Source organism: Ambystoma mexicanum, chromosome 7p (genome assembly GCF_040938575.1).
Source record: "Ambystoma mexicanum isolate Mex_15411 chromosome 7p, UKY_AmexF1_1, whole genome shotgun sequence".
Classification (NCBI taxonomy): Eukaryota; Metazoa; Chordata; class Amphibia; order Caudata; family Ambystomatidae; genus Ambystoma; species Ambystoma mexicanum.
In genome coordinates, this window is record NC_090939.1 from 143,471,515 (window position 1) to 143,494,073 (window position 22,559).

At 47.8% G+C, this 22,559-nt stretch overlaps 1 protein-coding gene across 1 annotated transcript in view; it reads left to right on the forward strand.

Annotated features, from left to right (window-relative positions):
- TMEM39A (transmembrane protein 39A) overlaps positions 1-22,559 on the forward strand; it is a 632,890-nt gene that overhangs the window by 172,073 nt on the left and 438,258 nt on the right. The window contains exon 2 of the mRNA XM_069635929.1: positions 20,768-20,961. Within this exon, the coding sequence (XP_069492030.1) occupies positions 20,768-20,961 (194 nt within the window). The remainder of the gene's footprint in view (positions 1-20,767; positions 20,962-22,559) is intronic.

A 22,559-nucleotide genomic window follows, 5' to 3' on the forward strand; every position in this document is an offset into this window, starting at 1 on the left:
GACACTATTAGGTATGACACCGTTACAGGCAATGTTTATGAATACTGTATGAAGCAATATTGCCCAGTATGCTGGATTGCTTTTTAGCACTACATTAGCCATCCCATCGGCCCCGGGGCCGTGGATGCCTTGAGCTTGAGTCCTCTCCAAAGTGTCAGCCTCATTAATTTCCATCTCAAGACTACCTTGCATGAGTTTTTGCCAGTCGGGATCCGAACACTGTCAGCTAGGATCACAGTATAGCTCCGTCACATAAGATGTCCATGCCGGCTCTATCTATTGTACAGCTCTTCCCGGGGACTTGTGCAGAAACATGGCTGCGGTAAAGATGCCAGAACGTCCGTACATCATTAGATTTTATTAAAGCAACCACCATCTTCCAGTAGGAGGAAGTGATGTTTGTGCAACCTACACCAATTTGTATAGATGCTGAGCTTCGCTCCAAACATGTTTTTTGGCATGGAAATTGAGAGGTGCTTTTTACTCTTGATATCCGCTATGGTTTTGCAAAGGGTAAAGTCAAATAAGGGTATTGCACCTTGCTTTTATATTGTGACTTGTTTCAAACGCTGACTCTGGGGCCACAATTGTTCGAGCAGCACTTGCAGGTCACCATTGCACCCGTGTAACAACTTTACAGGGGAGCAGGAATGCATTCATTTACTTTACTTTTGTGTTGTAACGCTTGTAATGCATTCAGAGAAAATGATAAAGCTTGGTAAGAAATAGAAAAACAATTGAAATAATGTTTACTTCCGTGTTATTGCACATGTCTCTAACTGGCAGTGATCACAATGGTTCATCGGTGTAGGGTCGGCTCATGCATGTTGTGCTGTCACACTAACCAAGCTCTTAAATAGCTAATTTACTGCAATCCACACGTTTAATGACAAATTGATGCTTTAGCTCAAAGTATAGAGGGGGAAGAAGGATAGCTCAGTGGCAATGCGTTGGTCTTGGTAGCAAGACAACGCCATGTAACACGGGTTCGAATCCCCATGCCGCGCTTAGAAACCATTCGCAAAAAACAATTATAATTCGAGCTCATTCATCCAGACAAAACACATTGATTATCTGATGTTCAGTAGATGGGCTCAATGGTTGATGATATGCTGAGCAGTATTGCCCATGTTGTCCATGCTCTCAAGACCAATAATGTTAAAATGCAAAAAAGTCAAGTATTTGGAAGATGGGTCATACTACAATAATATGGACCCTTTCTGGTGTTGCAGGGGGCATCAAACCATTTCTCTGAACTGCGTGGCATACCTTTGCCTGGAGCTGATGATTTGGTGGACTAGATGGTGGTTAGAGTGCACCCGACACCTTTAAGGAGACCCTTCCCTGGTGCTCCTTCGCAGGTGATCACTGTGAAGTTATTCAGATGGGGTCTAGATTCTCTGGACTGGTAAGGAGCAGAATGTCTGCAAACCCAGGCAGGGAAGAAGTTATCAATAGTACTATTAATACTGTTTATTCTCCTTTTTGGGAGTCACATTATACTGTTTGGGTTAATAAAGTACTGTTTATACGGTGGTCTTGTTATTTACTTGTTAATGCTTTTGAGTTATATTGTTTACATTGCGCCTTTATGCCAGGCTAGGTGTCCGCTTACACTTTGCTTAAGCGGGTTACATGTAGTCTTAGATATTTGTGCTGTGGAAGGCAGGCATGGAATATTATACATGTTTGGAGGTGGGGGGGAAATCTGTGCTTCTTCACCTGGCTTCCACAGGTGAGTGGCGAAGCTTCTTTCTTGACGGACATAGCTGTGATGGCTCCTAAACTTGACTTCTCTTGAAGTGGTTTCATTTTTGGATTTGGGTGAAGGCTCACAGAGGCTCTTTCAAGCTGATGGCTAGTAATTTCTGCATCTCAGTTCTTGGTAGAAAGGCCAAAGAAGAGTGTATGTTTCTGTGGACGTTCAGACCACTGAATTCAATCCAACTGTGCTACTCGTCGGTGTCCAAGACAGTAATGGGGTATCGCATGGACACATGGGGGTACGTTTGCAAACCCATTATTAGAATAGCTGCAACTCCACAACGCATCGACACAAGTTTGGGCACTCTTTGGCACCATCCAGGCTGGTACTGGGGAACCACTGGACTCCTCTTCAACTTCGTTGATCAACCAGTCTCTGCTTTTCCATACCCGAAGTCACGAGTCTTCCATTGCCGTCGACCAGACATTGCTCACTGGCAAGTCCTCGCTGCTGCTGAACAGCACTGCATCATGGTACCTAGCACCAGCACTCCAAATTGACATTGTCCTGGCTTCAGAAGCTTCCAGACCCCCGGTTTTATGGCAAAATGCCTGACTCTATACTGTTGAGCCCCAAAGACAAGAGAATCCCAGTCCCCCAGCTCCACTTTTGGTAGTATAGCGACATTTAAGTCCCCCAGTGCAGACACTAAATATACCAGTAGAAAATAAGGCTCCATTTGGCAAAGCAGTCGATCAGGCCAAAGCTACTCAATGTCTGCAGCACAGACAACTTACTACTCAGGTGCAGGTTCCTCCTCGTGGTTTGGAAACCAGAGACCTTTTTCTTCCTCTCAGTCCTAATTTCCAGGACAATTCAGAAGGTGCATAGGAAGAGAGAGAGGCCAAACCTAAAGAGGTTTGTCTGTCTGCTTCTGCAACACAATAACTTGCTGTTCCAGGTCACTTCCCATATCACTGATAACATCATTCAGCCACTTTTGGGATGGGGATCACCTCAAACAAGTCATTGGTAAAAAAACGGGTATTGCATAGAATTTCAAAACAACCATATGATCACCTGCCGACACACAGAAGGATACTAGTACATCTTCAGATTCTACAACACGAAAGACAAATACAGCTACAAAAGGGAGCCATAGAAACATGTTCCGCCATTTATTCTGTGTACTTTCTTATACCAAAGAAAGACGAAACAAAACACCCAGTACTGGACCATAGCCCAGCAAACACTTCTATAAAGCCACACAAATTCAAAATGAGAACACAAGAGGTCATCCCACTGCTGAAAATGGGAGTCTTTATGACCGCATTAGATATGAAAGATGCATATGTTCATATTTCAGTGCTGCCAGCACATCATAAATACCTACAGTTCAAAGTGGGTTAAGCGAATGATCAATTCGGTGTGCTCCCAGTCAGGATCGCATCAGCCCTTCTGGTATTCACAAATGTACTAGAAGTAGTGGCAGTGCATCTACGCAGAGAAAATATTCCAGTGTACCCTTATCTGGACGACTGGGTAATAACAGGAGAGCCACCAGAAAGAAATGTTGGATAAATATGCACAAAACAGTGAATCTTATGCACAAACTGGACATTTCACTCAATGAAAACAAGTCATGCCTAATCCACAGTTGGCAAAAACAATTCCTCGGGGCAGGAGACCTCCAACGAGAGGGTCCAAAACCTAATACAACAAATACCTTGTTAAAGAGCCAGTCGGTGGATAAGTCAGAAAGGTTATGTGCCTTCTTGGCATGATGGTGTCCTGAATCTTCATTGTGCCACATGCAAGGCTTCATATGCGTCTGGTCCAAGAGTGGTTAGCAAAATAATGGCTGCAGGCAGAAGCCCATTGGGACGATCAAGTGGCGGTTTTGCAAACACTGGTGTCAGCCCTTCAATGGTGGACAAAAGAAAACCTTGTGTCAATCCACCAGCACACCATAAAATCGCATCACTGTCAGGTTGCGGAGCCCATTGTCCCCACCAAACGGTATAAGGGATGAGGTCACTCAAACCTGCCATGAAATATCACTCTAGAGTTGCTTGCAGTTTTCAAAACTACACGCTTTCCAACATCAGTTAATTGGAAAGAATGCTTAACTATTACAGATGGCACAACAGCTGTGCTTTACATCAACAAACAAGGCGGGACTCACTCCGTCAGTCTGTACACACTTGCACAGAAGACCTGGAACTGGAGCCTTTAAAGAGTGTTAGGAAGAATTCTCTGTTTAGGCTGAATTTCCTAACCTAGTGAGTCCCCCAGCAGCTTTGCTGGATTTGTGGGGTTTATTTTTTTTCTCCTGCCAAGAGTGAGACTCTTTTACCCTCACTCTTGGACATGACTTGAGAGTGTTACTGTGACTTGCTATGTGCTTATGGGCTAGGGGGTAATTTTCCCCATAGGCCATCATTGGTTTTTGAATGTGTGTTACACAGCACCCTCAGTGCAGTAGCACAGGGGTGTCTTAGAGACCCCCAAACATAGACTCCACACCCTGGGACTGACTACTGTCTCCCTGGGTCAGTAAAGTTACCATTGACTTTACTAGTCTTAACTTAGGAACTTAACCAGTACAAACCATCCTACTGTGGAAGTATTGGTAGGGGCAATTAGATTGCCCCTGGGTCTGTTGTCGAGGGGGGACTGTCCCGTCCCCCCTCGCCGAGTTCTGGCTGGTGGCAGTGGATACCACGGAAATATTCCACGGGAATATTTCCCAATGGGATTTCCCATTGGTTTTTGATGCACCACTTTTTGGTGCAATGTTAAAGATACCGCCGGTTTATTTAATTAATATAAATTCACCGGTTGGGATTTTTTGCCGGAACTCGCCGCCAAAATGGCGTCTAGGTTCACTTCAGTAACCCTGAACCCGAGTCGAGCTTTTGTTCCACTTTTGGCGGGCTTCTGCACAGAAGCCCTCCAAAGTGGTGCCATTCTGTCTGGGTACCACGGGGGTTGTGGGAGGGGGTTTAGGCACCCTGGACCGAGTTGCCTTGCCAACTCAGGTCGCACTCTAGTGTGATTGGCCCAAGTGGTGAGCCACCCCGCTCACCACTTAGCATGTTTGAGTGACAGCTAGGCTGTATGAATGGGGGTTTGCTGCATAAAAGCAGGGTTTTTGGGACTGGTTCTTCAGAAGTCGCCACAGGACCTAAGAAGCCGAAGAGGGAGAAGCCGAGCCGACCTGCCAAGACCACACCACCGGTGAAGCCCTGCAGAATCGTCTCGCCACTTTTCCCGACGACAGAGGAGATCTCCCGCCGGAGAGTCTTCTTCCCTTAACTGGTGGGGACAACCAGTTGCTGCCTTCTTTTCGCCGTCCCGAAGCATCTAGTGGCCGCCTTGCCCGTGCCAAGCACCCCGGCAACCGGGATACCACTTTTTACCTCAACCGCGAAAGAGGGGTAAAAATCCTTTGTGACCGGAGAACTCCACGGCTGGCCTCATCCCTGGTAGTGCAACAACCTGCAGCCTTCCTCCCCGACGAGATCGCCTCTTCCTCGGGACAACGCCGCGACTTGCACCCACTACCAGGAACGACTACCACCGCTGGAGGATCCTTTCCACTTTTAAAGGTACTGTGTTCCGCCCGTCCTCCCTTGCCACCGATTGTACGGGGTAGATTTAGCCCTCGGCTCTCGAACCTGGGTAGGTCTGGGACACCCTAACTAAACTTTTCAGAACCATAGTAAAACCGTTTTCTACTCACCTGCAAAGACTTGTGACATTGTGTGATCTTGGGCACATTTTCGCCTGGCTCCCTCTAACATGGGCCCCGAACTAATTCCCCTTGTTCCACTATTGACTGCCTTTGCTAACCTTACGTGAAAAGTGTTTTACCTTATTGCTCTTTAATCTTTGCCTTTTCCCTCCCTTTTGGTAATACTTGTTGGAGTACCATCTAACGTTAAGCACTCACCTCTGGTTGGAAATAAGTGGTGTTAACTTAGAATTGTCCAACAAATGCTTAGGGATGTACATATGAGTAATAGTAACTGTGTTTGACTTTCTTACCTTTTCTAATGTGCTAGTGTAATTTATGAGTGTACCTTTAATAAATAAGTTTATACTTTTACACCTAGCTCTGGTCAGTGTTTGCTTGTACTACTGTACCTCTGTGCCTAATATGTATCCTCTGTATACTGCCTAACTCTTCTTGAGGGAAGTCTGACTGCTCAGCCACAGCTACCACAGTGAATCTGTGTGGTACAGACTGCTACCAAGTGGGTTTACTGCCAACACCTGTAGACTTAAATCTTTTGCAGTGGTCCCAGAGGGAACTGCACAGGTTTCTGCCTAACAAAGAGGAATACATCTCCACTCCCAACATCTTCTGCCTAGCATACACGCTAAGCGGAAGCACATATCGGCCCTCAGAACACGAGTGGGAGTTACATTCGGACATTTTAAGCAAAACGTTTCCAAGTTGCGGGCAACAAGACCTAGATCTATTTGCCACAAGAGAAATGTAAAATGCCTAAATTACGCCTCCAGGTTCCCGCAGAGGAATCGAAGTGGAACGCACTGTGGATTAGTTGGTCAGGGATATTTGCTTACGCTTCCTCCGATCCCACTATTAAACAAAGTAATCCACAAGGTGCACTAGGAGAAGTTAACATTGATTCTAATAGCTCCAATGTGGGCTCTTTAGACATGGTTTTCCCACCTCCTCAGAATGTCCATTTGCCCACCAATGAAACTAACCTGTCCTTACAACATGTTGACACAGAATCGCGAGTTAATCATACATCCTCAAGCAACCAATAATGGAAAAGAGTTGTAGTATGGTGTAAGAAAATCAAATGTCAACCCTATTGACTGTTCACCATCGCATATAGTGCACTACATGTTGCATTTATTAGACTCCGGTCTTGTTTTTAATTAATTAAAAGTCCATTTCACAGCTGTTTCTGCTTATAAAACTTTGCAGAGTAAAGTCTCTTGGTGGAGAGTTCCGGTCGTCCAATCTTTTATGAAAGGAGTAAAACGACTTTACGCTCCAATTGCAACACCACCCCCAGGATGGCATTTGAATGTCCTAAGCAAGCTCATCGGACCCCCTTTTGAGCCAAGGCATAAAGCAATGCTGAAAGATCTCACTTAAAAAGTTGCCTTTCTCATAGCGATTGGATCTGTTCAGATGGTAAGTGAGCTTCAGGCTTTGTCCGTGACAGACCCCTTTGTCACAAAAACAAGGTGGTCTGAAGAACACACCCACAAATCTCACCTAAATACATTTCAAAGTTTCATGTCAACCAATCAATTGCACTGCCAGATTTCTTTCAATATCCTCAAAATTCAGGCAAAGAGCACTCCATACACTGGATGTTCGAAGGGCAGTCCTATAGTAACTCAATAAAATGAAACCACTCAGGAAAACAGAACAGTGCTTTGTGTCCTTCAGTCGGGAGAGAAGGTGACCCTGTCTCAAAGGCTATCTCTAGATGGATTGTAAGATCATCCAGGACTATCACACACTGTCAAACAAAACGCTGCTATTTACGCCTGAAGCACATGCCACACTTGGTACAGCAGGTGAGTTAGCATTTGTTGCTAATGTGCCATTAGAAGCTGCAAGGCTGCAACATGGAGTTCAGTACTCACGTTCACACAGCATCATTAGCTGAGTCAGGCTAATACTGAGCGTATCCTGGCCGCTGCTAATGTGAAGCTTTGGAAGGAGCTCGCCGAGTTTCAGAATTGTATTCCTCCTGATGGGCTCGAAGACTTTAAGGGCAACTTAACCGATGCCAGGGTTCTGGCACAGGATCTACTTGAGGCTGCGGCTCATCATGTAGATACTTCCGCTCAGTGTCTTATGGGTGGAGTAGACATGTCTGAGGACATATCATTGTCTCCATGTCCACTCCCCTCATCGACTGTGGTGGCAGCAGCTATGCTCCAGTCAAAGCAGGCCACTACATCCTCCATTGCAGCGTCTCAGATCATTTCCAAAGAAGACATCTCCCGACAAGCGTGGCTGCATGCTACAAAGTTTTCGAAGGAAGTTCAGGACAAGGTGCTTGATCTCCCCATCAAGGATAAAGAACTGTTCCGCTAATCCACAGATGAGGAACTCGCAATGACCAAGGCAAGCACTCACTTGCGAAAACCCCAGCAAAGGCACCCTGCAAGGACATGGGTATAATTTAAGCGGCACAAAAGCCCTCTAGGAGAGCTCAATACAGGAGCAAGTGGCTCCTTTTTTGTCATTGGTGTCTAGCCAAAGAGCTTGATCCAAGGCATGCTTCTATTGACACGGTTTTGTCTTTTGTATCTGACCTTACAGCCTCTGGCATCCATGTCTTATGCAGGATATATTTGTCTGCCATTGCGGCTCACCGGTCTACAGACAGTTGCTCATTTTCACTGGCTAATGCAGTCATCAAAAGACACTTTGCAGATCTTCATCTTTTTCCACTAGTTCGTCTCTCGCATCCCAAATGGGATCTGAATGTGGTCCTCATCGCTTTGTCATAAGCCTTTTGAACCTATGGTCACTACCGAACTCAAGAACTTTTCTTGGAGAGTGGCCTTTTTGATTGCAGTAACATCTGCAAGACAAATAAGTGAGCTTCAAGCTTTCTCTGTGGAACATCCATTCCTTACTTTCCACAAGGATAAGATTGTGCCAGTGAATATCTTTACCAGTCTTCTTCCCGAACCCGATCTCTGATGCCGAGAGCTTTCTACACAACCTAGACGTCAGACGAGCGCTGAAGTTTTACCTCAACAGAACAAGCGAACTCGTCTTTTCACAACTCTTTGTTAAGTTTGGTGACCCAAAAGGGAAACCACCCTCAAAAGCATCCTTTTCCTGCTGGATAGCGTCATGTATTTCCGAGGCCTACAAGATTCAAGGCCTTCAACCACCAAAGGGCATTCATGCACATCTGATCCGTGGCAAAGTGGCTGCTGTTACCTTCCAAAAATAAGTCCTTTGGGAGTCCATTGCCAAGGCGACTACGTGGGCCTGCCCCATCAGTTTTTTGCAGACATTACTGTGTTGACCTGAGTATGGAGGAAAGGGGACGGGACGTAGGAGTGTGACAGTTACTCACTGTAGCGACTACCTTACTCCTAGTCCATAGTCCTCTTTACTCCATACGCACGCCCGCCATCCCCTCTAATAAGTATCCTCTATTGTTGCTAAATGGTCCTAGACCTGGTGATAGAAAAGGACTGAAGGCCGATTCTCGGGCCTGAGATCTGGACGTGGGGCTATGGTCATGTGCGGTGGGCTTGCGTAAAAAAAATAAAAAAGGTAATTTTTTGATGCTTTAAAGTGCTCTGGTGTCGTCTCGAACGACGGAATGTCCCACAAGTATGGAGGAAAGTGGGCTATGGACTAGGAGTAAGGTAGTCACTACGGTGAGTAACTTTGACAGTATTTGTCTCTCACATGAATGGACTGCATCAAAGCAGGCACACTAACATCAGATATTATGCATTTCGAGGAAGCTTTCACACGCTATACTCTTAAGTATAGAATTTTTATAAAGCATGGCTCTTACCGCTAAGCAGCAGACTGCTTGTCATAGGGGATGCATCATAGGGTTCCAGTGGTTGCTGAGAAATACAGGGAGGGCCTGAAAGATGCACAGAAATGGTAGAAGCAGGGTTGAAAGGAGTGATCAAGAGTTGGCAAGATGCTCTTTGAAGAGTATGGTCTTCAGATCCTTTCTTAAGTGGACGATGGAGGGGGTCTGGATAGTCGGCTCTCATTGGTAACTTGTTCCAGGGACATGGTGTGTAGCTTGATGTCATCTGTTTTAGTGTGCTTTTTTTTTATTTTTTTTTTTATTTTATTTATTTGTTTACTCTTATGCTTTTGTTTCCGTTGTGGCACAGCTTCTTCCTGGTGATGTGTTGGCCGCCGGAGACAGTGAAGTTTGGACCAGGTAAAGTGGTCCTTTGGTTGTGACTGCTTTGTAGGTTGTGCCGGCTGTCTTGAACATGGTCCATGCTTGATGCAGTAGCGAGTGTGGCTCTGGAGAAAGAGGGGTGATGTGGTTGAAATTGTCTTAATGCTGGGTGGCTGCCAAAGGGACCAATGTGGCCTTTGGAATTCACACTAATGGGTTCACTTGAGGCAAGGCCATGGCTTGGATGAAGTTACACGAGATTGAAGGGCTAGAAATTGCAGAGGAATGAGAGGCAACACCTTGCTCATTGTGTCTTCTTGGTAATGTCCATTTTGAAGGAGAGGTCACAATACATGGAAAAGATAGATTTTGCACTATTAGAGTTGAGGCATGAATCGGTCATGCTTTATAGCAGTCATCTAGTTTTGACTTGGGCATGCTTGGTGGGGTTACCTTGGATAATTAATTCTTTGTCTGGTGGAGCTCCATGTATGCACCAACATTCATGCTTGGGTGAGAAGCAGACCGTGCTTCAATGCATGAATGTCATTGATGCAGTTGATCTTTAGGTAGAGCTACGTTCCATCTGCATATTGGTCTAACTTGACGTTGACGAGGAGTTCCCTGGAGATTCCACATAGAGGTTGGGAATGGTTGACCGGATGGTACCTTATGGAACGCTGCAGGTTATTGGGAAGTGCTGGGATCTATTGGGACCCATGTGAATGTGTTGGTGTCAGTTTGAGAGGTATGAGCTGCTCCAGTGCAGAACTGTTCCATTGATGACTTGGCTGATAAGGCCATTGAGAACGGCTTCATGGTGTGGAAGGTGTCTGAGAAGGTGAGTGAGGTGTGCAGGCAGATGGGCTTCTTTTTATATTGGATGTGGAGGAAGTAATTTGCAACATGAATGAGGATGGTCTTTGTGCTGCATGAAGATTGGATTCTGGATTGATGGCCCCGAGGGAGGTTGTGCTGTGCAATCCTTTAATAAAGCTCTATGGTAAATAGCTTCTGGATTACTTTGTCAAAGAAGGGTAGTTTTGTGCTCAACGGATAGTTGGCCAAGTTATACAGATGTTCGTGTGCGGTATAAATGTCTTAACACTATCACCACTGGAGTGGGTCCCCTGGTGGTTCTGAAAGGTAAGGGGGTAGGGTGGCTTAGTGGGGTACAGCAGGTAGATTGAGAAGTTTTGGTGTCCTGTTGACAGCTTCAGTTCGGTTGACATTGTTCGTTGAGCATGGGAGCGTTTTAAAAAAAAAAATATATTTATTTATTCACTTGTAACATGCCAAATGCCCATAGGCCTTAGGGCGCGCACAAATGTCGTACAGAAAACAGATACAGGGGTACCGGCCTTGGAGGGAGATGCATAGCCAATAGGACTAGCCAAAAGAAAATGTGTTTTAACTGCTTTCTTAAAGCGGAGCAGGGTGGAAATGGATTGTATTTTGTTTGGGAGGGCATTCCATTCCTTAGATGACTACACTGAAACTGCATCCATCAAATTTAAACAATTTGAGGCTTAACTGTTGAGTTCATGCAAATCCCCTGATCGCAAGACACGTACAGGTTTATCAGGAGTCTATTGGTTTGTGAGATAGGAGGGGGCAGTAGATGACCAGCATTTGTGAGCCAGTGTGATAATCTTGTGAGGGATGCTGTGTACTACAGGCAACCATTGTAACTTTTTTCTTTTTTCTTTTTTTTAAAACTTTTGTTTATTGGCAAAACGGAAAGTCAAGACAGGAATAGCATAATTTGCACAGAAATACACACATTCACATTAGTACAGTCGGGTATTACAACATATATTTTGAAATGGCTCGAGGAGGGGGGAGTGGGGTGCTGGTAACTTAAGAGAAGGTGGGTCAAGGCGCCCAGTCTTTACTGTGACGTGTCCGGAGGATCGGTCGGGGGGACCGAGCCCTCAGTTTCAGCCTTATTGTTCAAATAAGTGCAGAACTCCGTCCACACATTCTTTGGGCGCGACGGTGCGGGCAGAGATCCGATATACTCCTCCTCGCAGGTTTGTACCCAGGTGAGGGCTTTCAACCACATTTCAAAGGTGGGGGGAGAGTGGCGTTTCCAACATTGCAAGATGCATCTTTTAGCAACCATAGCACCCACGTTCAAGAATTTAGCCGCTTTTTTAACATTTTCCCCGGTCCATATTCCAAACAGGGCTTGCGGGACGGGGTCTACGGGGGACCCAATTATCTCTGTGAGCGCTCTCGTTACCTCCAGCCAGAACGCACTCAGCGCGACACAGGACCAAAACATGTGCATATGATCTGCCTCTTCGGAGTTACATTTCGGGCACCTGTGGGTAGAAGAGCGTGTGAAGTTCGCTACTCTAAGCGGTGTGTAGTAAAGTCTGTTGAGTAGTTTATATTGTATGCAGCGGAATCTTGCGCTTAGGGAGACCTTACGTGTGTGCGTACACATGTTGTGCCACGTATCGTCAGTGATTTCTATTTCCAGCTCCCTGGCCCAGGCTTCTCGTGGTTTTAGGGACGTATTCTCTCGCTTTGCCAGCTGCATTTTATACAGGGAGGAGACTATACCCTTGCCACCCACGGAGTTTGCTATGAATTGGAGTTCAGGCGAGTCTGGGGGCTCGTTTGGGTACGATGGCCACATTACCCGGACCGCCGCCCTTAGCCTAAAGTATTGCAGTAGCTCCAGTGCCGAGTTAGAGTGCCCGGGTTTCCATGTTTGGGGGGTAATGAATTTGCCCTCTGGATACAGGTCTGTGAGTGCACGGTATCCCAGGGCTTCCCAGTGTTGGATGAAGTGGTGGTCATGCGTGGGGGAGAGACCCGGGAATTGTCGCAGGGGTAGCCATTTATAGTATGGGCGGTGTCCATTTGCTGGGTTCAAGATCATGTTCCATGCTCTGATAGTGGTGGCCACCGGGTCTGCAGGGGCATCAGTTTGGAACATATGGTGTAGCAACAGGGTCATAATGTTGGTGCCGTCCCCTGCAAATTCCTCTAGTTTGACGTGTGGAGGTGGGTTCAGGTATGCATACCAGTGCGTGGCGTGTTGGGCCTGTGCCGCAATCCAGTACATGGTTAGGTCTGGGGCTGCGAAACCCCCTTTCTCGTAGGGGGGGGTCATGTGCAGCCACTTTTTCCGGACTGCCCCGGAATGCCAGAGGAATTGGGCACACGCAGCGTGGAGTCTCTTAAAGTATTGCTTCCCGGGCCAAACTGGAACATTAGAAAAGATATAAGGGAGCTTAGGGACCACAATCATCTTGACCAGCGACAGTCTGCCTGCTAGGGACAGAGGGAGGTTACGCCATTTGAGCATCTTGGATTCGACGTGCTCTGTCGTTGCCTTATAATTAGCCGCCAATAAGGAGGCCCTGGTCAATGAAGCCTGCACCCCCAAGTACTTGATGCCTCCCGGGGACCATCGCAGGGGGAATTCACATGTTGGCTGCCGGGTTGCCGTAGTGAGGGGAAATATCTCGGATTTTGAGTAGTTGATGGTGAAGCCAGAGTACGTTCCTATTTTTGTTATGTCTCGGATAATTGGGTCGAGATGTGTAGAGGGGTCTCTGACATATAGGAGAACGTCATCGGCATATAATGAGATGATCTCTGGTGTGCTCTGTAGGCGGATACCCTTGCGAGTATGTCTGTTCCTGATGTGATCGGCCATGGGCTCGATAGCGAGCGCAAAAAGGATGGGGGAGAACGGGCAACCCTGTCGGGTGCCCCTATGTAGCACAAAGGGAGGGGAAACAATGGAGTTAACCAGCACTTTGGCCCGTGGGTCAGCATATAAAAGTTTAATAAAGGAAAGCATGTTCGGACCTATCCCCATTTTTTCCAACACCGCCCACAGGTACCTCCAGGAAACCATGTCAAATGCCTTCTGGGCATCCAGCGTGACTGCCACTGCGTCTGCCTTCGGGTCAATTCTGGACATTATATTGAATAATCGGCGGATGTTAAGAGCAGTGGAGCGGCTCGGAACAAATCCATTTTGGTCAGCATGGATCATATGGGGCATGAATGGGAGAAATCTATTCGCAATTACTTTGGCGAAAATCTTCATGTCCGTATTGATAAGCGATAGGGGCCTATATGATCCGCATTCATCTGGGGGTTTCCCTGGTTTGGGGAGAACAATGATTAGGGCTTCCCTTAAGGAGGGAGGGAGAGATGCCATTCGAAGGGATTCCGTCCAGACACCGTGCAATATGGGGGCTAGGATGGCAACGTGTTCACGGTAGAATTCAGATGTGAGCCCGTCGGGGCCCGGGGCCTTGTTTTTCGGGAGGTCGGAGATCACCCGGACTATCTCATCCAGGGTGAACGGAATGTCAAGTTGTTCCTTGGTGCTCTGGGAGATGATGGTCATAGGGATGCTTTCCAACATGTCGTCTAGGTCTTGAGTGTTGTGTTCCGGCTGGGGGCCATAGAGCTTGGCGTAGAAGCCAGAGAAGATGTCAGATATGGTCTGGTCAGACCAGTGCCGCTCGTTATGTTCGTCCAGGATGCTATCTATTCGGGATCTGCCACCCTCCACTCGTATCAGTTTAGCCAGGGTCCTGCCAGGTCTGTCGCCCTCGCCATAACGGCGGGCGGCCACGGGGCGGGTTAAATACCGCAGTTCGCTCTGGGCATGAGATTCGAACGTTTCTAATTCCTTTCTGATTTTTGCGAGGGTATCCGGAGTCGGGGCGGAAATGTGTTGTTGTTCTAGCGTTTTGAGCCTCGTTTCGGAGCAGTGTAGGGCTTGCCTTATAGCTTTGAGAACCCCGGCCTCCCTCGAGATACACATCCCTCTGATGTAAACTTTAAATGCTTCCCAACGGGTCCCCTCAGTGGTATCCTGCGTGTTGTTGTTTTCAAAAAAGGTATTTATGTCTGACAATATCTCGGCTTTGAAGACAATATCAGACAAGGCCTCCGACTTAAAGCGCCAGGATGGCCGGGCGGTCACAGTGCTACCCAGTTGGATCTGCAACAGCACGGGGGAGTGATCAGAGAGTGTGCGGGGAAGTATCCTGACATCCAGCACCCTGCCCACCCGACATCCCGACAGCAAGAACATGTCTATTCGGGAAGAGCTATCATGCACCGTGGAGTAGAAGGTGTAATCTCTGTCCAGGGGATGGAGCGGTCTCCACACATCATATAGGTTCAGGGAGTTCATATGTGTAAGGAGCCGTCTGGCGGCTCGGGGCACAACCCTGCGAGTCGAGGTTGTCCTGTCCAAGTCATTATCGAGTATGAGGTTCATATCCCCGCCCCATATAATGGGCACTGCCACGTATTTTGTAATAATGGCCGTCACAGCATCTCTAAATTCGGGGGAGTCGGTGTTGGGGCCATACGATTTCACAAGTAGGCATTCCTCACCCGCTAGGGTGCAATGAAGGATCACATACCTGCCTTCCGTATCGATGTGGGATGCATGGAGTCTAAACTTTAAAGATTTGTGAATGAGTGTTAGGACTCCTCTGGATTGAGTGGAGAATTGTGTATAAAATCTGTTGGGGCCCCAGGACGGTGCAAGATTGGATGATAGGAGTTTCTGGGCGTGTGTCTCCTGCAGCAGGAGTACTGTAATTCCATGCCTTTGTGCGTACGCTGTGATCCTACGGGACTTTGTAAAGTTTGTCAGTCCTCGAATGTTCCATGTCATTATTTTAAGAGACATGCTGACATTTTATGGGACATCCCAACTGTAAGAGATAGAGGATCTGTGTCTGTTTACCAAGAGATGTGCATCTGTGGCGTTGTCGTGCATCAGTTCAAACCCCGTCATCACTTTCCTGCCATTTTTCTTATAACTTCCCACAACTTTCACGCCCCCCTCCCTCACCGCCCAGGCAGAGCCAGCAGTGTAACAAAACCCACCCCCAATACAACCAACCGCGTGCCATTCCAAATTAGGCAACGCTTCACCAACGGCCCAACAGGGCTAAACCATAAACTCTTCGCTTCAGAGGGTATTGCAGCTGCAGTGGGGGCTACCGCTGCCGAAGACCCACATTTGTTAACACATGTCATGATGGTACATCATTGATGTTTTACACGGCTGTTGAAACAAAGGGTTACAAAGAGAGCAAGCATGTTTTTTGGTCCCAAGGTCCCCGCCATTGTTGAAGTGGTTCGGCGCCTAGTTGATAGGCAGGGGTGACAAGGTTCAGGACCAGGGGGTGCCACACTGGCCTCAAATCGCAGTGGCACACCTTTCTTTTACATATCGTGCGAATGGAGCCATCGGGACTAGTTAGGCCCCAATGAGCGGGTGGGGGGGGGAGAGGATCAATTTACCCCCCGAGGGGGGGGCTGCTTTTGGGAGAGGCCTAGCTGGTAAGGTCTATAGCGGGGTCCTGTGAACTCGTGTTTCAGACATCGTTCACTGGTTCCCCCATTTGGTTCACTGGCGGGATTTGCGCCTCGATAAATTTGACTGCCTCATCTGGAACGGTGAAGAAGTATACTTTGTTACGATGAGTAAATTTTAGGCGGGCCGGGAAGAGCATAGCATATTAAATTTTTCTGTCTCTCAGCATCTTTTTGACTCATCCAAATTGCCGACGTTCCATTTGTACTCCCAGAGAGAAGTCCGGGAAGATTCTAATTGTTTGGGAGTCCAGCTTTAGTTCCCCCTTCTCTCTGGCAAGGCGGAGTATATGGTCTCGGTCTTTGTAACTGAGCAGTTTTGCGATTATTGGTCTAGGAAAGTCTCCGGGCTTGGGTCGAGGTGCCAGTGAGCGATGTGCCCTCTCCACCGTGAAGAATGGTGATAGCTCAGGGTTGCCGAGTAGGTCTTTGAGTAGCTGTTCGACCGCTAGTTCCATGCGACCTTTTAGAGCAGTTTCGGGAATCCCCACGATGCGAATATTGTTTCTTCGCGACCTCGATTCAAGGTCATCGCACTTGGCTTTGACTTGTTTCATATCTCGGACGAGTTCTGCGACTGTGCCTTGTAGTGCGTGGACATTGTCCTCATTGGTCCCTATTCTTTGTTCCGCCTCCGTGATTTTTGCACCATGTTGGTCCAGCTTGGCTCTCAGGGAGGCCACATTGGCGTTAATATCGTCCAGTTTTTCGTGGAACGCTGCAAAGTTTTTGGCCATAGACTCCATCATTACCGTCAGGTCAGGCTGAGGTGGATCCGGCAGGGCATCGCAGTCTTCTTGTATGGTGGAGTAGGATGCCTGGTCTGGCCTGGGCGCCGCCTGGGTGAACTTGTCCATAGCGCCCGCCTTGTTTGCTCCCCGTGCTCTGTTCGACATCACTATCTCAGGTGGGCGGTTTAGTAGCGAAATCTGGTTCAGGAGCACTGTAACAGGGGTGGCAGCCGGCCAGTGGTTTGGTGAGTGGATGAACGTCTACTGTTACAGGTATTGCCCCAATCCGTGGACTACGGACCGCGCAGTGTGCGCTTTGTGGAGAGGGGTTGGCCAGTATGGTGTAGTTGGAGGGATTTGATGGTCTCCAGGGAAGCTAGTGCTGTACTTGGCGGTATTTGGGGCCCTCTGAGGTAAATTCCATGAATGGGCAATTCGGGGGCCCTCCTGGGCAAGGGATCGTTTTGCAGGAGTTACCAGTGGAGGGTGCTCTCCCTTCTTGGGGTTTGTGTTGTTGTCGCAGCTCCCTGGTGTGGACCGAGGGCTCTCCAGGGCGACTCAGGGCGCTCCAGGGCGCGAGTGCAGCCCGCGGGCGTCAGTCACTCCCTCCGCGGCTCCGTTCTTGTGCTGCTCCCAGCCCGTGGATGTGTGAGGGGGGGTCCAGTTCCAGCGTCAGGATCAGGGTGTCGAGGCCGCGGCCAGCCGGGCCCTGGGCCGGACACTGGGCGCCTGCGGACGCCGCCGCACTCGGAAAGGAAGACAGCCGAGGCGAGGGGGATAGACGGGAGCGAGCCGCAGCTGCCTCGGGGTTGATGCCGGGCTTGGGGGAGCCCCGGCGAGGCGAGGCAGCGGATGGTTGGCGGCGCGCTCGACCGTCCCTAGCCACTCACCTTCTCCGCCCACGGTCCGTGGGCCTCGCGGCGGCAATATCGTCGGGGCCCGCGCCGGCGTCTCAAGGCGGCGGCCCGGCGGGAGATCTTCCCGCGGCACAGACTTCTCAGCCCGGTGGGGCCGCTCCCGGATGGGCAGGCCCTCCACCCCTCAGGGCACCCGGAGGCGGGCCCAACGGCTGCACAGGGCCGGCCGGCGCCATCGGTTGTATCTTGGCCGCCGTTGGATCCCGGCCGGCGGGATTTCGACGGTGTGTGCCCCACAACTAGGGGAATAAGCTGGTACAGTTGTTTGGGTCAGAGGTGTGCGGATTCCGCCGTTGTTTATCGATAGTGATCTGTGGGTCTCGGAGCTCCGTAGCTAGGCGGCCATCTTGCCGGCGGCTCAACAGCGTCCCCCAGTGTAACTTTTTTCTGATCGTATTTTCCCCGGCCAAAGACTGCGCGGACTGCACTATTTTGCACCATCTGTATCGACTGAATATTGTACTTCGAGGTCCCTGCCAAGAAACTATTGCAGTAATCAGGCTTGAATTAATAAGTGCCGATGTCAATGCCGAGGATCTATTCTCAACAGTATTCTCTAAGGAGTTTACCACAGGAGGTCCTAATATAGGATAGATGATCTTACATATTAAGCTCTGCATCAACATGGATACTTAGCGTTTTTACGCTGGTTGACACAGGAATCTATCTATCAGTGATGTAAAAGTTCTTGTATGTGGCATCAAGTTTGTTTCACCTGTGATTGGTTGCTACAATAAGAAGTTCAGTCTTGCTATCATTAAAAGCAAGTGAATTTGTGAGGATCCAAGAGTGAATTGCCAAGTAGACTTCATTAAGTGTCTCAGAGTCCAATTTGTAATCCCCAGAAAGTTCAAAGACCAGGTGTCGTCAGCATAATTCGTACAGTGGACACCCACATGATCAAGCAAGTCCAATAGTGGTCTGATATAAAAATTGAACAGTGCTGGTGAGATACAAGAGCCCTGATGTACTCCGGCATTAAGAGTATCGGGAGGGGATTGAGCCCCCTCCAGGCCTATTCTTGATACTCGTGGACCAAGAAAAATGCCACCCAGTCTTATGGATTGGTAGACTCCCATGTGCTGTTGTGCGGGGCTATGTATGGTGTGTTCTGTTGTTGCAGTGCAGTGAAGTGCATGCAGATTGCTGTGCAAGGATGTGGTGGTTTTTGTTTAGAGTTTGAGAGGTGTATGCAGAGGGAAGAGTTGAGGTTTAGCAGTTGGGTTAGTGGGGCTTTTATTATCTCGTTGCTTCTGATATCCATCACTCGCTGGGTTCTGTGCATAGTGCTGGCGTGTCTCTGTAATTGTCTAGTGGGGCTTTTATTATCTCTTTGCTTCTGATATCCATCACTCGCTGGGTTCTGTGCATAGTGCTGGCGTGTCTCTGTAATTGTCCAGTGGTCCGTGGGCATGAAGGTGGTGAAGGCCCTCCCCCTCCCCACCCTTGGTCGAGATGGGTTATGGTAGTGGGATTTGCTCTTAGTCTCGCCCCCTGTCCAGTGAGATCAGGAGGCGAGAGACGGAGTGAGAGGCGGACAGTGAGAGTGAGACTCTGAGAGAACGAGAGTACAAGTAGAAGAGAGTGGAGGGTAGGAACATCAAGGGAAAGGGCCTGGGTGCCTGTGGAGGCACAATATTGATAATCCTTTACAATTTGATCATTGCATAGTCTGACGGGGAACCCCCTGAGAAGAACCCTGGAGGGGGTCACCTCGAGAAGGCTGTGGCTTTTAGAGCCTCACTTTGGCCAGCTTTTAAATAGTAGTGATGAACCCATCACTAGTTACCACAGGGTGTAGGGACAACTGGGCTAGCGAGACTGGAGCCTACTGAAGGGACAAGCGAGGAACCAAACACTAGTGTTTCCCAGCTCAGTGCCATACCTGGAAAACAACTGCACATCTTACATTGTTTAAAATAAAAACCCTTGAATCACACCTTGGAGTCTGGGAATTTGTAGAGCCTTCTGCGACAAGGTGCACTTGCTGTCAGTTATTTCCTTTGTGTACCACAGATTTTTTTGAAAGTGTGGTGGGATGTCTTTGTTGGTTTGGGGATACCTGTGGTGAAGCAGGATGGGCATGGCTGTATTTTCTTTCTACTGCTAAAGTAGGTGAGGAAGATTTATTGGCTGAAGTGGATGTGAATACAAGGCTAATGTGCCTTTGTTGTGGTTTGGGTCTGTAACTAGTTGCTTGCAGACTGTTGTGAGCAGTTCTAGAAGTCTCTTTGGTTTTCTTGATGGCTTCCTATTTGTGCTGGTGAGCTTTCTGAGGAAGATGCTAGTAGTGTTGTAAAAAGATGCCTTTGCAACGAGGTCTGTGATTTTTGTTGGCAGTGTCATTGTTGGTTTGAGATAGTCTCCACATGTCTGAGTGTAAGGTAGTAGGAAGTGGGCAGGAAGGAGTTTAATGGATGCGTGTGTGGTGAGCACCTCAATTAATGCTTTCACTCCTGTACCTATTCACTAATTCGAAGGACATAAAATGCATTTCGGGATCACTACTTCCATTTGTTTGGCAGCAGTGTCTGTTTGTAGTTCCTTTGAGACAAGTTCCTTTTGAGACACTTTCCTTGAAGTAAGTGTTTGAGTTACTACTTCTTCCTCTATAAACCATAGCCTTGGGTTGAACTGTAAGCAAGGCTGTGGTGCTAATCAGTAGTCCGCATTTCCAAGCACGGCTCTGATCTCCTCTTCATTACCAAATCTATCGTTAGGGTTTTTCAGAGCATGACCCTAGCTTGGAAACAATAGAAACCTTTGGGTACATGTAGAGGTTTCCTGTTAGGGTGGCAGAGATAGCTTGAATGTGTGAGGTCAGGAGCTCTGAAGGAGTAGAAGGGCTAAGTGGGGTGGTCATAAAGTGAATGATGGAGGGGGCCAGTCTGATGTGGATTGGTAACCCGTACAGAGCCCTATAAGATTGTTATGAGTGTCCCCAACACTTCCACCCCTCTCACTTGAAAAGTAAATGCTTTTTGTTTCGTTGTCCGACTGTCCTAGTTAACTGCAGAAGCTGCGACCTTTGACTTGGCAACTGATCTTTTCTTCTGAAGATCTTAGTTGTGTTTGGTGCAGAATTCAATATTCTACCCATTGTAACTTTTACATTTTTTGTTTCTCTTTGCTTAGAGCGTAGTGGGTTTGGAGGTTGCTTTCTGGATCCTGGGGCGGAGCCTGCTGGTGGCACTGGAAGTGGATTGGTTCCTGGTCATGCCCGGTGGAAGAAGGGGTCCTAGTCGGCAGCAGCTAAGCCGTTCAGCGTTGCCTTCTCTTCAAACTTTGGTTGGTGGGACCTGTGGCAATGGCACCGGGCTGAGAAACAGGTGAGACCTATGCATGCGTTTTGTCTGGCCTTCTGGCCAGAATGGCTTTGGGGAGGGGCTTTTGTGTGGGTGTATGGGATGACTATGGAGGGAGTTTCCATCATGGAATTAGGTTTATGGGATGAATAGCATGGATATGCCCTTTTCCACAGCAATTCAGAAGCAGCATCTACCTTGTACTCGAGGGGCAGACAGATCTTCTCACCAGGATGTCTAGAAGTGCTTATCCTCTTGACAGACAAGGCCATGTAGTACTTAACTTTGACAAACAACGGCAAGAAGTTCTTAACCTCTTGATGGATGATCCCAAGAAGTGCTTAACCTCCGGAGTAGCGGTGCTGCCTTTAGAGATTGTGAACGGCTACCAGTTGGACAGGCATTTATTCAGTACTCAAAGTTTGCCCTCGCCATTGATCAGTTATACTTGCCCTCTTGGCGAGTGAAAATGTTTGTGTGCATATGGAAAACTGGGGGCGAGTGAATCTTTATGCTGGACTACTAGCTTGAAACTTCTTTTTTACCAATGCGATCTTGTACTCTTCAACACCAGTGATTCAGTGACTGATGCATTCCTCCCTGTCACATTGATTCCTCGTTATATCGTTTTCAGTGATGCACTGCTTTGTCTTCATCTATCTATCTAACATTTGTATAGTCCAAGCTTTCACCAGTGGCATCATGTCGCTTTAGAAATACCGACAGACAGACCGAGGAGTTATTTAAACGGGTAGGTTTTCAAGTGAGCCTTGAGTTGATGAAAATCTATAATGCCATAAAGGGACATATGAAGTCCATTCCAGAGCTTTGTGCCAGCCACAGCCTTCATGAGGCTTGCACAGCACTGGCATCGACCCTTCAGATATCCTTCTTGACGCAAGAGACTCCTTTGCAGTGCCACCTGTCCGCAAGGAAGGTGATCTTCAGCCGGTGATGAACCTAGAATGTGTCTGCTCTGTAGATCCATGCACCTCTTTTGCCAAAATGGGCTCCAATCATATTTGTCAATCAAATGTGAAGTGTAGGTGCAATCAACTCCCAACATTAGTAATTATAGTCTGGTGGTTGCTTTGACCTTTATAAGGCTTTGTCGTTTCTCAAGAGGTGTGGGGATTTGAATCACTGCATTAAATAGCCTTGTGTCCGGCCACAGAGGGTCCTAAATCCAAGTGATTGTTGATTCATCTGTAAAGAACTTATTCTAATATCATATGGGAAAGGGTGTGCATATGAGTGGCATGTGCAATGCTCTGCTTTGCAGTGTTAGGCCTTTTTTTAACAGTTATTACAAATGTTATAAAGCAGACTAATGCCAATTTGCCATTTTTAAGAAGAGGCGTATTAATGGAAAAATGCATTTTATTGTAAATGTTAATAACGTCAGCAAAGCAAGGATGGCACCACACAATACTTTTTTTATTGTATGAACTTTGGTAAGTAGAAAGTGCAACATGAACATAACATTCCCAAAATGCATTGAAAAGTGTGTTAAATGATGGAAAGACTAGTCATGAAAACAAACCGTAAGTGGTCTGAGAAGGAAGTGGTGCTGAATCTAGCGATGTCATGACTGTCTCCCTGGGGAAAGGCAGTAGCTAACT